A 17221-nucleotide genomic window follows, 5' to 3' on the forward strand; every position below is an offset into this window, starting at 1 on the left:
ATAAACAAATAGTGGTTTGGGATAATAGAAGTCAATTCATATCAATTTAAATAAAAGTATTCAATCTAATTTTGTCTGTCAGGGAGGATGGGATTCTTGTTTTCTTGCATTTGACGACTTGCTTGTCAAGTTATTTGGAGTATAAGCAGTCACAGCAGGTCAGATCAGAGGTCCCCCTAGCTTGCTGGGCAATGGCTGGGAGTGGGTATTTAAAGAACGCTGTAAAAATAGGGGAATTACACAGTGATACCATTTTACCTTCAAACAAGTAGTGGAGTGGGGCTTTCCTGAGCCAAACATTGTATTTTTGCTTATAATCTCTTGACGGACTTCTCTTACGTTACTGTATAATTATCTTTTGAACCCAAATGTGCTTATGATAACCCCAGTATCCTCTAGCACCAATTACCAGCTTTTCATTACGTGTTGTTTGGAAAAGGCTTGAATTATTTTTTTGTTGTAAATCTACTGCTAGAAAACCTCACTGGCTGCCTCTCTTCCGTATGCCATTGATAATTTCACAGATCCATCTCATGTTCACTTGCAATTGTCTTTCTCTAGGCTGAAGAGATCTAGTCCTAATGTAATGTCCTAAGAGTCTGAAGACTTACCTTGGCAGCTAGTTCATCGATCTAATTAGGATTCACAACTGGGAAATCTTTTCTGATCCTCATCCTGATTTCTTCCTGTTGTAAGTCTCAGCCCAACAAGGGGTTTAAGAATGTGCATAACTTGGCACATGCAAATGCAGAATTACTCACTTCTTGAAGTTCTGCTCGTATTTATGTGCTTTGCCAGATTTGAGATCGTAAATTCTCTCTGTTAATCTTAGAGATGCTCTTTCCTCCCTGTATGCCTGTAAAATAACGTGTTGCACTACAAGGAATGGCTTCCACTTTGCTATGCTAAAAGCTGAACCGGTATCCTACCAACATACCAGGTGTTTTACCAGGTGGGAAACATTCACAAGGTTAAAAAAAAAAAAAAAAAAAAAAAAGGCAGCATCTATAAAGGTCAATAGTACTATCTGCCAGTCTTCATTGTTAAACCAGGTTTTTGTCAACGTACTGAACTTGACTTAGTACTCTCTAGGCATAATTAAACGTCTGTCTTCAAGCAGTGTGCATCTGTGAATATGCTGGAATGTATCTTTCCTCCTTTTCTCATCTCCGTCCCTAAATTTCAAAGGTCAGAATGTTTGAAATAGATTTTTATTTGCTTTTAAGAAGTCTGGTGAGAGGTGAAATAAATGAGAGGGGATGACAAACATTTGCCTATGTTTTTGTCAGTGCTGGGATTTTAGGTGAAAGAATCTAAGAATAACATGGGCAATATTAACCCTGGACTTGATCACCAACTAGTAGCACAGAAGATACATACATCAGCAGGTGGAGTAAGTTGTATTCTGACTTCTGCATAAGTCACTCATTTAGTATTACTACACACATTTAGCATTCTCAGTTGTAGAGCAGAATCAGCTGTGGTTCTGTTCCACCATTTCATCAGATTCGTTAGGCAAATTCTTTCTTTTACACCTTTTGGAGAAGTCACACTATGTAGTCAAGTGTAAATAAAAGCAAGAATCAACTCTGCGGTACTTGATCTTTTGCTGGCAGCACTTCCCACACGGTAATTTTGAGGGCTCTGTGTGGGCACAGTTTGATTATGGACTGCTTCATAACTTCAGTTGTAGATATTCAGAAATCAGATCTGTGGTTTTACTTCCAAATGATGTTTCGAAGAACATAACCATTTGGTTTGTGCTTTACATGTTTCATAATGCACTTTCAAGTCATCACCTACTTAATGTGCGAAGACAATTTTTAAAACTAATTTAATATAAAGAGTAAATTAATTTAAAACTAAAAATAATGGTGCAGCAGTAAGGACCTTCATTACCATATGCCCTTTTGTCTTTTTTTGCCTGTTATCTGTTTTGCAACTATTTTCTATACTATAAACAAGTCCTGCAAATTCACTCAGCAGAGATGCTGTTGGAAGTGGCTCTTTTTGGATGAGGTAATCTTAGAAAAAGAATAACCCCTTCACCACCACCTTTTTGTGTCATGATGGAAAATACTACTGTCTTGCTGCTGTTTCTCTCTAGGTCTTCTAAGCTAGGCTTACGTTTTGTTCTTGCTGACTCTATGCAAGATATCTCAAACATGGTCTTTCGCGTCCATCTGCTCAAATAAATCCATCACAATTCCGGCTCCCAGTTACCGCAACATTTTTTGTGTTATTTTTGCTTGCCCCCTGGCCATGAGAAGTGAAATCTTACCCTGATGATGTCTAATGAAAGCAGTGCTGCAGATCATGTCCTACCCCATGTTCACATCATCTCCTTTCATCCTGCCACTGGCTTCCCCTTCAGTTGAACGCACAAGTCCAACGTCTTCCAGACGCACAAGTCGCACATCTTCGCTTTTGAAGCCCTGTATGTCCCATTTCTGCTTCCCTGCTATTGCCAATTCCCTATATACTTTCTGAACCACTCACGATGCCACCTTCCATCCCTCACTCATCCAGTTTTCAAACAAGCATCGAGTTTCTCTGTTTCTCAGAAGGAATTTCTGCTAGACATAGACAACGTTAATTGATTAACTTCCCATAAATCCCTCTAAAAATCCCATCAGTTGCTCATAAAACACTTTAAAACAATTAGGCTGTTGCTATACTTAGCGGGCTGCCTATTGCAAGAGTCCAGATTGCCTCAGTTTCCTTTTGTTTCACCATGAAGTTGTTGTTTCTTATCTTTATGTGCATTATAAGCATGTTGAGAAAAGAAACATCCTCCTTTCTTTCTTTTTTTTTTTTCTTTGCATGCTACCTAGCCCAATTGGGGTCTGGTCACAGCGTGGCTCCTCTCCTGCATCAGTAGGAGTAAATCAAACAGGTCAGGACATCGTCTCCAGTGCCCTGCTGTGCTGGTCTGCTGGGTCTAATTGGTAGCACATTTGTTTATAGGGTTTTGGAGCTAAGACTTCCCTGGACAACACGGGGAATGGCTGGGGGGACAGCACATGCTGGAGACCATCTCTAGTTTGCAGTTTGGATTTGGATGTGCTGAGCTGCTTGTTTGGAGGGGAAGGCAAGATTTTACACTTAAGAGATGCAGGTTGTGCTGTATCGTGGTGCTTGGCTTCGGACCCAGAGGATCATCTCTAGTCTGTTTTATTTAGTAGTACGGAGGTAGCCTTAGATGCCAAGGGTTACACAAATAAAAACAGATACTTTTGATAGGTGTCAGCATTTTAATGAGGAATAAAATTAAGCCCTGGATACTTCTCACCATCTAATGGCACTATTTTTTGTAATGCGTGCTGGTTTTCTGTTGCTATTTTTTTTCCCATATTTTATGACAATTGCCTGAAGTCCTGATCTGGTGGGATTATGCCAGATACCTGCACAGTTGGAGACTCATCAGCAATTCAGATTCCTTCAGTCAGAATGTCAGTTTTATCACAAAACTTGTAAAGCTTACTGTGGTGATTTCAAATTTCCTCTTTAGTAGACATTTTGTTTGAATGCCACGAAGGGGCTCCTTTCTCGACGCCCCCAGGAGTACAGTAAGATATGCTCTTTGAGAGAGGCTAGATGAGTACAAAGTTACCTTCATTAAATTTTCTCTTCATGCCTTAGCATAGAAGATTTCTTTTTAAAACTGTCTCTCATTTTCTTTTGTGTCTTCATCCTATTACTTTTATGAGATTGCGGTGCATCAGCTTGATGGAAAAGGTGGGTGCGCGGCTCCCTCAGAGGTTTATTCCAGCACATCGAAATACTCTGCTAGCATGTGAGGTGCTTGAGGAGCAGCTGGGAAAGCGAAAGCAGATCAAGTAATTGTAAACTTAATAAAAACACATCGTTGCTAGCGTGCCATGTGGTGCACGGTGCAGATCAGACTGCTGTTCATATTGACTTTTGCTAAGAAAGGCATTTTAGATTTCATGTGTGTTGATTCTGTAAAGTAGTTATTGAGTTGCACTGAATGGAGATGGAGATCTGTCAGCGTTCCCTGGCAGTCCTGGCTCACTACTACGGTGTGTGTTTTTCCTTCAGTTTAGTTGTGAAATTCCTAAGTGATTAAATAAATAAATAAATAAGATGGTAGGACACTTTCCCTGCCACATGTCCCAAAATACAGATCTCTCTCACAGGACATGGGATTGTTCAGGGAAGGGACCTCCTGCTCGAAGCAGGGTCAGCTCTGGGACCAGACCAGGTTGCTTTATCCATTCAGGTATTTAAAATCTCCACGTTTTCACTACAGATTCCACGTAATTACTGGTTTTGCGCTGTTTACCTTTTCTTACAAGCTTTGTCTCCAGTCAAGCCTTACAGACCCTTAAATGCTTCTGTGAAATGACCCATATTGATAGGAACTTTAGAGAAGTTCTCTGTGAGGGACGTAATTCATTTCCCTTTTGAGGATTTTCCTTGCTGTTGGCTGTTTCTGACCATCCATCTGAGAGTCCTGTCCTCCATCACCAAACAAACAGAAATCAATCGCAAACCCTTTGGTGGGGTTACCATAATGCACGATGCAACCTTCTTTCCTGAAGGGGAGATCCTGCAGCACGTGGTTTATGGCCATCTAATGTTAGACAGTAATCTCATTTAGCGTTTTCCCAAAAGTGCAAATGGTGCATTAGGGTAGCGTAACAAGCACAGCAGATCAATTTGGAGACGGTGCTCTCCTTCAACAGATTAATCCAAGAAAATGGACTTTGTTGACTTGAAGGAAGTGGCCCTGTTACTATTGACCTGCATCAGGTCTGCAGTGCCTGGAAGGACAGGCAATGGGCTGAGAGGACATTTTGAAAAATCACCAGTGAAAAAGTCATAGTATGAAAAGAAGTAACTGGGGGGCAGGAGACGACGTGTCTTACAGGGCTCTGATATGGTTGGCAATGTAAAGAGTCCATGGAAGCATTCAAATAAAGGATAATACATGGACTTTGAATGGTCACTACTGGCATGGCTCAGGGAAGAAAGCAATCAGAAAAGCTCCTTGATGTGGGTTAGAGTACCCCTGTTGAAATGGCTGTAAATACATTTACAGAATTTATGTAGCAAGTGTACAGCAGCCCATTTCCTTCACTTTTCACCTTTATATAAGCAGTCACTTTAAAATCACTTGTGAATAAAGGCACAGCTAGGTTTACTGTGTGTATTTTTTGTTAACTCATGGTCTATTGTATTGGTTTATCAATCCAGACCAGGGTTTCAGGCATTTAAAATGAGCTCTGGTTTAGTTGGACCTAAATCATCACCGCTGTGAGTCTTACGTCTACAAAGAGCGTACGTGGTGCTTCCTCTTGTACTCCATCCCGACACAGACCTTGCCATAATCAGTCGGTGTGCAGCAGTTTATGGTCATACATTTTGATGCCTAACACGCTTTTGAAGTGCTTGCTGATATCAGCAGAGGGGGGATTAAGGGAAAATCCTCATCCGTAAGAGTCTACAGAAGTTTGAACTTTCAGATCATAAAGTGTATAAGCACCTGGGACTGCATTTAAATTCTGTTTTAGGCATTTCACAGATGCATGGTAATGAATGAAAAGAGTAAGAGGGATGTTTTATATAGGTACATACTGTAAAATCAAGGTGACTTAACATTCGGGGGTTTTGGTATTACATCTTGAGTGATTGCCAAGAAGTCAATTCCCCTCAGGAACGGCATTGTGCTTTGCGTTTCACTTTCTGACTGTAGTAAAACAGCGATCTGCCTTGGCCAATGAGCAAAATAAGAAGGAACAGAATATTCATCTGAGGTTACGGCGGCTGACAAGTCTCAGGTTTTTTACGACCTTATTGAACTAAAAATAACGTGGGCTGGAATGGATGTTAGAGCAGCCGCTGTCAGGCTTTCCTGGTAGGGTAAATGGGAAGATGTGTTAAGTATACAGTTCGCACACGTAAAGCAAATGGTTGTTTTCAAGGCATATGAACTGCAAATGGTTTTCTAAATTTTCATGTGTTTTTTTCTACTGTTGAAATATTTTATCTTTGGTGTGAAAGGAGTTTAACTGTGATGTGATGGTTTCTTGTGGAAATGAGTACCTTAAAAAGTATTTGTAAAGTAAATGTCCAGTTAGCTTAAAATTTCAATGGACATTTCATCTCTGAAACATTTTGCCAACCACCTTACTTTTGAAATAGGAAAGTATTGTATTCCTATTCTACTTCTGTCGCACTATCAGTGTGGATAACATTTTATAAATTAATGCAAATGACAAGATTTTTGTCCAAAAGAGATTGGATTTTACAGGACAGACTAAAGAAGCTTCCCTTCCTTTGGCTTCCGTTGAAGGCAAAAAGTGTATTGCATCAGCCAAAAAGATGGCAAGAGTAATGAATCCATACAGTAAAGAAAATAGAAAAAAATCCTAAATAACTTGCACATCTGGCATCGGGATTAGAATTGAGGTGATGGGAAGGAGGATGCACCAAAAATAGAGGCTATCATCAGATCAGCAAAAGTAGGTTGTGTAATTTGCTGATGGTAGCAGGGGTTTTATATTCTCGAGGTCAGCCCAATGGGTGATTTCACTTTTATGCAGGAGCAATATTTAATGAATAGCAAGACTATATGGTCATAGGGCTATACAGCAATGAAGCTTTCCTGTGATTCTGTGGCTGTTTTTCTAATGTAGGTGAGGTCAGCTGTGCTTCGTCATTGCTGGGATCTTCAGCTGAAGATGTGTGCTCATATGAAGTTGGATGTTATTTTTCTCTGCCAGCTAGAACCTGAGTACTGGATGAGGAGGACGCTTTTGGTCCTAATAGCCAAACTTCTGCAGCTCATGTTGATGTTTGCATCTGATGTTACCACTTTATAACCCAACTAGGTCTAGAAACAGCCTTTCTTTATAACTTTAAAATGTTTTCCTTCACTTCTATTATTTAGTTTACTTCTTTAAAAAAAAATAATTAAAAAAGAGATTTGCATCTTTCCTGAAATCTTTTTGAGAAGGAAACCAAAAAGTTCTTTTCTCTTTCCCTAGGCGATATGAGTCTCATCCAATCTGCGCTGATCTGCAGGATAAAATTCTACAGTGTTATCGGCAACACGCTCAGGAGACCCTCAGCTGCTCTGCCCTGGCTAGCCAGTACCTGCGTTGTGTCAATCATGCCAAACAGGTGAGTTAGAAATATTGCTACCGAAATAATGGTGGAATGAAGAAGAGAGGAAGATTATCGGATTATCCAATTAGTCCTTCTTATATGCTAAAGCAGTATAGTTCCCAATATGTATGTTCTCACAGGGTCTGTGAAGTCCACTTGCAATTTATTTAAATGCCAGGGTTTCCATCTCTTCCCTTGGGAATCTATTGTTTAGTGTAGTAGCTGTCACTCTCGGCAGATGTTTCCTGGTATCTGCAGTTTTAGCAGTAAAACAAGGGAATTAAACTACGTGGTACTATTTGTCATAAATATGACAAATGGATGTCTCAAACTAGATTGCTCACCAGTTGGAAGTCTTGATTTCTTTTATGTTATGTACTCGGAGAGTCTAATGCTGTCCTTTACCTGGTCTTGTCCTCCTCTCGTCCAGTTTTCTAGGGTATGGGTTGTTACTGTAGATTAAAACCTTTATGCTTTATTAGTGCAGCATAAGGGAAAATGATAATAATATGTACAGCTTTCAGTTAGAAGAAGCTAAAATTTCTAAATATTATTCTTTTTCATCAGCTTACATCTTTCAAATATAGAGATGCATATATTGACCCCAGTTGTGTTCTTAAAGAAGCCAGTTGGAAATGTGTTTATAGACCACGTATGTAGTATATGTAAAAAGTGCTTAAATAAGTCTGTTGATCTTTATTTTTGCTAAAATCTATGAGTTAGTATTTGAACATGTGAAAACGCGTGCTCTAATGTGTTAGCAGAGACCTGACAAGCACGTCTAGTATTTGATAACGATAATCATTTTCACTCGAGTTAATTCTGCCTGTATAGAGAAGTAGTATAGAAAAGACTTTGACTGTGATCATTCTCAGTGATCTTTTTGCTGTTACACTGGGGCAGTCTTGCTCTGGTATTACTGAAGATCTTGCTGGAGTTAACACTGCTCGTGGTCTAGTGCCGTGTAAGACGTGGTAGGAGGCAATGGTTGCGTGGCAGCTAAAGGTGTTCCTCAGACCGCAGCGCTTAATACATTTGCACAGTGCTGTTATTGTTAATTCTTTGTTTATACAGCTAGCGTGCTCCTTTTTGCACAGGCAGACTGGATTGGCAGTGCTGGAAGGCAAATGCAGCTAAGAGCTGTAGCGTGGCTGTTCTCTGAACACTGCAGGGTGAGGACAATTTGGCTGTCCGGGCAGCTCTAAAATCACTCTGTGATATTAAACATTGTCATCATCAGTGAAAACTTTAAAGAGGATCCATGTGATGAAAAATAAAAGTCAGTGAGATCACCCTGTCCCTTTCAAAATCACCTCCTTTGATATATCCTCTGTCGATATGTCCTCCTGCCCACTTGTTAATGCACCAAGCGCCTGAGCTCCTTCATTTCCTTAAAAACTCTACAGCCTGCCAGATCTCCCTGCTCATGAAATTTTTTCCTGATGTCCTAGCCTGAGGCTTTCTTTCATAAAGCTACTGACACTTTATTAATTTTGGAAAGATGGTTGAGCCATGCTCAGACACCCGAGCATGAGAAGTGCAACCAGCTTTGTCCAGGTGCCTTCCTTGGGCTATGGCTCCAGCTAGAAAATTTTGCTCATCCCCTTCTTCCCTAAGTTGTACAGTTCCCCATGACCTTTTGAACTGGATTTTTTTTTTCTTTAAATTGAATTGCAATTTTTTTCATTAATTCCTATTATGACAAACAATAATTGGTGTGTTTATGTATTTCTTCTAAGTTTTCCTTCAGTGTGATTTTTGTATTCCAAAATCCACGCTGAAGATACTGGGCCATGAGTGGGTTAGAGACATTTTAGAAAAAAGGCCAGTGAGTGATACTAGGTTGTGATGTAGTGGACTAGATTTTCACTGCGGCTTGCATCATCTGGAACACTAATTTACTGTATTTATAATTTTGTATTATTTTTTAAAGTAACTAAAAAATTTAGATTAATTACTTATACATGTTTAAGCTATAACTAAAGTTTGTATCTGATAGGAATTTATTCAGAAGACTATGATGAGGATGAATTAATTCATGTTCAGAAGGTGCAGGAAAAGGAAATTGCATAAATATGAGCATTAAGTTTAAACACCCTTTTAAACACCTTTTTTGTTGAAGATCTTCAACCAAGCCTGTCAAGTAGTTAAAAGTGTTTCCTAAATGTTTCTTATTCCCTTTCACACATGCTTCAAGATGAGAATTCAGAGGTTTCTCTCTTATGATAACAGAGAAAGAGAAGCCTTTTATGATGGAAATACTTGCAAGCAGAAAAAATTGTTTTTCATGATGAACATCAGTCCTCTATAGCTCATCCTCCATGTGTTGCAGCTGTAATTGTAATTATTTTTACTCGCTGATTGCCCAGAAGTCCAGACAACAGTTACTTTGAAATAATTGCTAAACGCCGTTATAAAATACTTCAAAATTACCTACTATGTGTGCGTGGTTGGGAGACAGAAGAGTGGGATAAATAGCAGATTCAGAAATGAAAAAGTTAACTGACACTGGCTACAAGAAACAAACAAAGAAGAAAATTTGCTAGAGGGAATAGACCAAGATATTGAAAACCAAATAAGTTAACTAATCCGATTTCCTGGCGGTGAGTCTGGGCACTTATGCTCAGGCTGAGCACACTCTGTGCTTTTCATAAATTGAATTTATTGACTCCTCTTTCTTTCCTATCTTGCTTATAATTATCTCACCCTCTCTTCTGTATGCTCCTTATTTCTCATCCTGTCTGTAATCTCATGTCTCTATCTGTCCTTTTCTCCCCTTGTTAGAAAAGCCCAGAGAGCTGTTAATTCAGAGGAGTTTGACACACTGTTGTATCTTCACTTTACATCTTTTCCCAAAGTCATGAGAAGCTAGTGAGATAAATTAAACTCTATTATTGATGTTTGCATTTTATTATAATAGTAACGGAGAGAAAAACTTACTTAATGGAGCCATTAAGGGGAAGATATTGGGATTGTCTGTGGGATGTATTTGTGCTCCTACTGCTGAAGTAACTCCAGCCAGGCCAGTCACTGCACTAATACGGACCGTCCAGTGGCATTTTAATCACTTATGCTAGTCTGCTGTCCACTGATATGGACAAGGTGGCTGTTAAAATACCCTTTTTTTCCTTTTTCTTTTTTTTTTTTTTCTTTCTCCTGGGCTACAGGGAGTCCTAATTCCTATATGGAAACACAACTAGACTATAGCTTAATGAAGTCTGTGCAAGAGTTTCCTATTAGGCCATTGAATTTCAGAGGGATGCAAGTCTCTGCAGGCAGGTGAGATTTGAAAGTACTTCAAAGAATGATACCAACAGCTGCTGGTGTCTGACAGCCTGGCTACAAAATGTTATCCTTCAGCCTCTTCAGCCTTGTTGTAACCATTATTTTAATTTGTAGGATAAAGTGGTCCTTAATCATGCATCCTAGTCAGAACAAAACCATTATTTTAGCCTCATCCTCCAGTATTTTTACTAGATACCATCTTCCAATCTAATAGAAAAATATGTAAAATTAGTGTAGCTGGAAACACTGAACTGAAATGCAATAAAAAGGCGTTGTCTTTTATGGCCAGCACTTAACCCTACCTTGATCAAAGGAAGTTTGTTATGGAAGAGTCAGACCAGGTTCCCTTCACACCTACTTTGGTGTAATGAAAAAAAACACAAGAAAAAAATTTTAAATACATGAACTAAATTCATAGGTGATGTTAAATGGCAAGAGTCAGTAAAGAACATTAAAAAAAACCCCAAATGTAGACAAAACCAAAGCAAGCTGTGGAACACTCCCATTTGTCTGAAGATGAGATTTTGTGGGCAGAAATATGAGTGTGATGAACAAATACCTGTGATTTTTTTCCTTAGGACACTAAATAAAAGAAAAGTAACACAATTTTTCAGATCTTTTGGGAATTTCCTACGGTAACTTATGCAGTGTTAAATTTACGTAAAGTTAATATTCAGCCCAGCAATGGCTTCGAGCAAGTTTCTGTAATACCACTGCAAAAAGTCTTCCAGGTAAAGTAGCCTTCATCAGTTTTACAGAAATCTCCGTTGGGGATGCTGTCAAACTGAGATTGCAGATTTTGTTAACTAATAAAAGTTTCCCTTATTTTTGTCTGTAATAGCACCTAGGGAGCATAAAACCAACTCTTTTTATTTTGTCAGCGTGTACTTCTCTACCATGGATTCTGGAGACAACATGCCCTGTCTGGCCGGATACCGCTGCTCAAATACTTGATTCAGCTGTTTGTAGGTCTCCTGTAAGATTTCAGGGTTTACATTTGGGCTTGCTCCTGACATAAGCCCCAAAAATTATCAAATCCCTTCCTACCATTTCTTACAAGGAGACTCATAATTACTGTCTTACCCGTTTTATGGATTTTGTAGGCAAGAACAATAGATTGCCTTGGTCAACATCATAGTCCTCCAGTGAACGTAGATGGCCTCCGGCATGCTTTTACTGCCTAGCCTGTCAGTGTCCTATTAAATCCCACTTTCTGTTCTCCTTGCTGATCGAGACAAGTAGTATCCATACATGTGCTCCTTTCTGCAGACCCTTTATTTCTAGATCATGGCAGTAGGAAGTTCTTAGTAGGGCCCTACATACTGTCCTCGCAAGTCTGCATTTTCAAGGTAGAGGCCAGGACCTCTCTGAAGAGTCAAGACCTTGATGGAAGAGCTCTCTGGTGAGGCAGGAGGAATAACTCTTAGACTACTTGACAGATCTATACTTTTAGCTCTTGGTGGCCTGACTGTGCACAGGAGGTGATTAATGAAGCGCAAGGTCAGTGCAACGTGTTCAGACTGTCGAGATTTTGATTATGACTCAGAACACAGGAAGGAGGAAGGTAGGGGAGATACTTAGTGTAGTATGACTTCAGGATATATTTCCTCGAGTATGTAATTGTTGGGAACGGGATTTATCTTATTGTAAGGTCAGACATTTTAATTTCCTTAATAGCCGTAGCACTAGAGCCATGATAGCATTAGGATGGATGAAAAGGAATCATTACTGCAACTCTCCAGGCCTCCAAATGGCTGGCTTGTTGAGTCCTCAGATAGCTTCGTTCTGCTCCTGTGAATTGTCTCTGTGGTGATGTGTATGTTGACAATGTTACTTTTTCTATATTTTTCTTTAAAAAATTGCAAATCCTAGGAAGGAGTTGTAGCCAAACTTCAGGGAGTCTCTGGAATAACTTTGGGTTACTGAAATACGTGTTTCTCCCTTTCTCTTTCCCTCCCCCCTGACCATTTTCTTAGCAGAGCATGCTTGGGAGAGGAGGATAAAGGCATTGTCCAAATCAAGCACAAGACCATCAACTCTAATTTCAGCAGAAGAGCATTTTTTCCCAAGAATGATATGACAGCCCATTTACAAGAATGATATGACAGCCCATTTACAGGGCAGACCAATAAAGAGAAGAACTGGAAGAGCCATTTCAAGAGCAGCAGCCATCACGGCTCAATCAGTGTGACCATTTGAAAAGCCAAGACCTGTATCTTATTACATCAGAAATCATACATCCGAAGATACTGTTCAGTCTTAGTAAAATCCACTTATTGGTGATTGAAGGAAGGAAAAGAAAAGAACTTTTCACTGACCTTAGAAAGGGGAAATATCCTTCAAATGCTGCTATTTCAGTGTAGAATCTCCTCAAAAACTTCTCACTGTCAAAGGCATGGGTATGTAACACTTGGTGTGCCGGGACGTGGTGGTACTTTCTGAACAAGTCAGCCACTGCTCCATACTGTACAGCCTGTATTGTTGCTCAAATTAAGGTTTTACTTACAATGTATAATGACGTAAATCGTGCTTTAACTTATTTCACAAATTATGCAACTTAATGAAGTCTCTCTCCAGGCCTTCTGCTGGAATGATGTTGATGATCCAACACTTAAGATGTAACATGGCCTTTGTTTATGTGAAATGATTCTGTTGTGCTCCTCACTCCTATCAAGTACTGACGAATATGCCTCGCTCTGTACCAACAATAAATATATTTTATGCACAAGATTGATGTTTCAGTCTGTCTCTCTCTCCACTTCTTAGAGGCGGATGGTGTTCCCTCTGCTGTGTCAATCATGTTTTTCCAGCAGATGTTATTGCTGAAGCTTTAAAGCATAGACTTCTATGCATAACCAACCTTGGTTTCAGGAACGGTACTTACATATAACTGTTTTCCATCACCACAACCTAGAAGGATCCCACGTGATAGTGTGCTGTGATTCATGCACCACCAGATTTTCCTTTCTTGGCAAGTACTTGTGAATGAAAGGGCATGCAGTGCCCAAAACTGCAAAGCATCTTTATGCAAGTACCCAGTTTCATTTAATTGTTTTTGTTCAGATAACGACTGCTGCATTCATCTTACTAAGCAATCTTTGAAAATATTTTTTACCCAGTAGTAGTAGCAACAGTGTCAAATGAGCAATGTGTCTAGAGCCTTCTGCTATTTATTTACCTGTTCTGTTTCTCTAATTGGCTACATTTGAACTGCATCCTACTGTACAACTGTGAGTGCACCTGTGGATCTCATTTATATTCAAAATATTCCCAGTGACTCTCCTATTCTAATTATCAAGATGCTTTGTGAGGACTGTTTAATTAAGGAATTTTTTTTTTTAATGCTACAAAAAGAAGCTGGGCTTTTTTACATTTGAAGCAACTGTAGTACCAGTAGGAGAGGAATATCCTGGAGTTCAACGTCAGGTGCCAGGTAAGCTGCTTGACAGAAATAATAGGGACATAAGCAACATGTTTACGTGGTGACTTGCTGTAGTGTTTACAAATCAGCTAACTCACAAATTCTCCTTTCTAAGGTTCTCTTTTGTAACAGAGCGCCAAGAAGTTGGCAGATCCATCCTTGCCAGACTTAGAATTGGCAGCAAAATGCAGCATAGAGGAAAAGCAGACGTTTTTAAGGCCAGGAGAAGAGCTATGTCGGGAAAGAAGGTCTCTGTTATTGCCAAATGTTTATTGGTTTCCCATCCTGACAGCCTTGAGCAAGGGGAGTCAGTCTTGCTTGCTTTGTTCCAACTGTGTTTCAGGCTTCATTTGAGATGCTGTGTTCTTTAAACATCTTCTGTATCATAAGTAGTGGCATCTCTAGCATGTGTTGCTTGAACTTGGGGCATGCTGATTGCGGCAAACAGGGTGCAGACTTTAAAACTGTCCATGTTGTGGGCAACTTTTGCCTTTAAAGTAGAGCAGCAGTTCTGAATATTTCTGGAGTGAGCTTCAGTTTGCCACCTCTTCTGCCGTCGCCACCCCTCCTCCTGCGTACCTGCATCCTAGTCCTTTTCATCAGTCTTCCGCTTCTTCCTCCTCCCCACTTGCTGGTATGGACGTCAAGCAGGATGCTGTTCTTTTGAAAACAGGGTTGAGAGGTGATGGTGGACATTTCTGCTCAAGGAAGCAGTAGGTCTGCCTAAAATAGAGACATTGGCCATCTTTTGTTTTGAAACTGGACTAATGATACTTAAAAAAGCAAGGTTCATAGGATCTGAAGAACCAGAAGCAAGAGGAGTGTGTGTCTGCAGCTTACTGTTTATGGTACTGGGGGAAAGGAGAAAAAATGCTGGGTCTAGTCTGTTCTGGACAATGTTCTTCCAGCCAAGGCTTACCTTGTAGCTGCATTTCAAGATTGAAAATCTTTGAAGTTTCTCATTTTTCTCTTTTTTTAGAATGGAAAACCTGTGGGGAGGTCTCCCTCCTTCTCAGAAATAACCAGATCTCTCTAAGATCGCTCACTGCCAAACTGAGAATTTGAACTCAGCTTAATGGATCCTGATCTCAGATGGGGTGATAGGGGTGATATACTCTAGGGGTGATAGATGAAGGCATGACACTCTCTGCCCATGGTAGAGAATAATTTCAGATGTTCTTGTTGGTCATTCACAAGCTCTGATCAGCTGTAACCAAAAGGCAATTTTACCTAGGGCTTTAAATGGAAAAGCAGTATTGTAACAGCTAAATCAAAGCTTTTCATTGTTCTTTGCTCAGTGTCTGTGGAACAAATCACAAGTCTTTCAATGGTGTCAAAATAATCACTGCTATCCTACTCTCATGTAATTTAGCAGCGTTAGACTCTTTCAAATAATAGACTTCGTTTCCTCAGGAGTCGTGTGTCTGAGACAGATCACATAACCTTGCAGAGCTGAGGGGGGGCGTTTCACCTGTTAGGATATCCCTGCGTTACAGTTTTAGGCAGATATTTGGGATTAGCTTTAATGTGGAGATGGCTACAGGTTGGGATAAATTTTACAGCTCAGATGGCCACTGCTTTGTTCTCTTTTAGATCCTGTGCTCTTTTGGGGAGACTCTATAAAGTTTTAGGTACGCTCTGTCTGATGGAGTTAACGTGTCATCTCTCAAGCTGAAGAAGTGATAGGAGGGGGAGCCTTTCCCTTTTCTATCCTGTTTGTTTTGCTTTCCAAAATAACAGAAATTCTAGACAATATTCTTCTCTGCAAACTATTGCAAGGTCTTCCACTCAGCTGTGAATGCTGATGGGTTTGGGCAAGGCAAACCAATTATTTCTAGTGTTTTCTTTATATGCATCTTTCTACTGTATGAGCACCTAGGGATCCCTAACCAAAACCAGCCGTTCATCACAGTAGGTACCACTGGAACAGAGCGAGGTGGCCTTGCTTCCCAAATAGCAGGGACAGAGAAAGCAGAGGGGTGCGAAGTCATTTGCCCTGTGTGCCGAATCTCATTTGCAGGACCCAGAAATCATCCCGTGTTTGTCCCATGCCAGTTGAAAACGCATTGCAGCTAACCTGCCCATAGTAAATCCTATTTGATCCAGAGGTGGGTGTTGGCACTTAAAATCAGATAAGGATTTAGATTTGGGTGTCTTCTCATTTGCAGGCAAACGGCTGCAGAAGTGAACTTTGTAAGCTGGTCAGTTCATAATTTGCAAAGGTTTGTGTTGAGCTGACACTGTTTCGGAAGTTGGCTGAAGACACAAGAGACGAGACTGTGGAAGGAGAGAGCAAGAGAGGGCATGCGCGAGGTGGACTTCCATCCTGCAGCCATGAGAGTCCTTTCTGTGTTCAGGCTCTAACATCTCTTCTTACAAAATCCTCTGCAGGTCACGATCAGCATTAATGAAACCATTTGTGTTCATGCTTTTAAGAACAATGATTCTTCCTCGAAGAGCTGGGGGCTCTTTTCAGGGCTAAGCACCCACTTACGCTGAAGTTCAGGAGAGTGGTGACTACCAGATCCTGGCTCTTGAGAGCCCAAGGCAAAATTCAAGTAGAGGTCTGGAAAATGAAAAGGGAGTAAGCTTGGGGAGGTGAGGTAAGTTGACAGCGATGTTCACGTTGGGTTTTGCTGGGTGAACACCCTGCTGTTTTCAACTCTGTGTTGGAGAGGAACGTCTGTCATCTCAAGTCACCTTCCTGTTTGCTCTCAGCTGCTCTTCTCATGAGAGGGAGCAGTATTAAATAGGGCCCGGAGGCAAGTGCGTCTCTAGTTTGATCATCAGTGTGGTGGTGATCCCACAGCACTGTGCTGAGGATATTCCCACCAGAGAAACCTATATGCAGCAAAGGCACCGTGCCCTTCCATAGCCTGCCTGGCAGCAAAACGGTCACTGCAACGCAAACTTGCGTTCACCAGCCAAGGAACTAGATCTGCTTGAGGAAGAGGGAGACATCCTGAACATGGTGAGAGGAGGGCCGTGGCGTGAAGAGGACCTGGGTCTTCAAGTCATTGCGAAAGAGCCAGGCAGGTTCCCAGAGAGCGTGGGGCACTGAGCCAGGGCTCCCCTGCAAGAATGTCAGCTCCATGTGAACAAAGACACTCGGTAATTAGAGAGGTAATTAGTTTGGTAATTACTAAGGTAATTAGTTTGATTCTCTCTCAAGCCAGTAACTGCTGGGAAGAGAACACTCAGCCATTGGGCTGGAGGGAGCACCTTGAATTGCAGTGCTGCAGCAACCCCCCCGCCGGGTTAACCCTTCTCCCTCCTGTATGGGAAGCAGCATCTGACATTGCTAATGGGGTGGTTTGGAGGAAAAATAACCCTAAAAGGTCTGCTTGTCAGAGGTCTTGTGCCCAAAAACTTCTGAGCCAC

General features: G+C 40.7%; 1 protein-coding gene across 7 annotated transcripts in view; it reads left to right on the forward strand.

Moving 5' to 3' along the window:
• CHCHD3 (coiled-coil-helix-coiled-coil-helix domain containing 3) overlaps positions 1-13149 on the forward strand; it is a 158058-nt gene extending 144909 nt beyond the window's left edge. For 4 of the 7 annotated variants that reach the window (XM_030015475.1, XM_030015477.1, XM_030015479.1 and 1 more), the window contains 2 exons: positions 7014-7149; positions 12396-13149. In XM_030015475.1, the coding sequence (XP_029871335.1) occupies positions 7014-7149; positions 12396-12422 (163 nt within the window). In that variant the 3' untranslated portion in view covers positions 12423-13149. The remainder of the gene's footprint in view (positions 1-7013; positions 7150-12395) is intronic. The other 3 variants (XM_030015476.1, XM_030015478.1, XM_030015481.1) reach the window with 1 other exon arrangement.
• The last annotated feature ends 4072 nt before the right edge of the window (positions 13150-17221 follow it).

Source organism: Aquila chrysaetos, chromosome 5 (genome assembly GCF_900496995.4).
Source record: "Aquila chrysaetos chrysaetos chromosome 5, bAquChr1.4, whole genome shotgun sequence".
Classification (NCBI taxonomy): Eukaryota; Metazoa; Chordata; class Aves; order Accipitriformes; family Accipitridae; genus Aquila; species Aquila chrysaetos.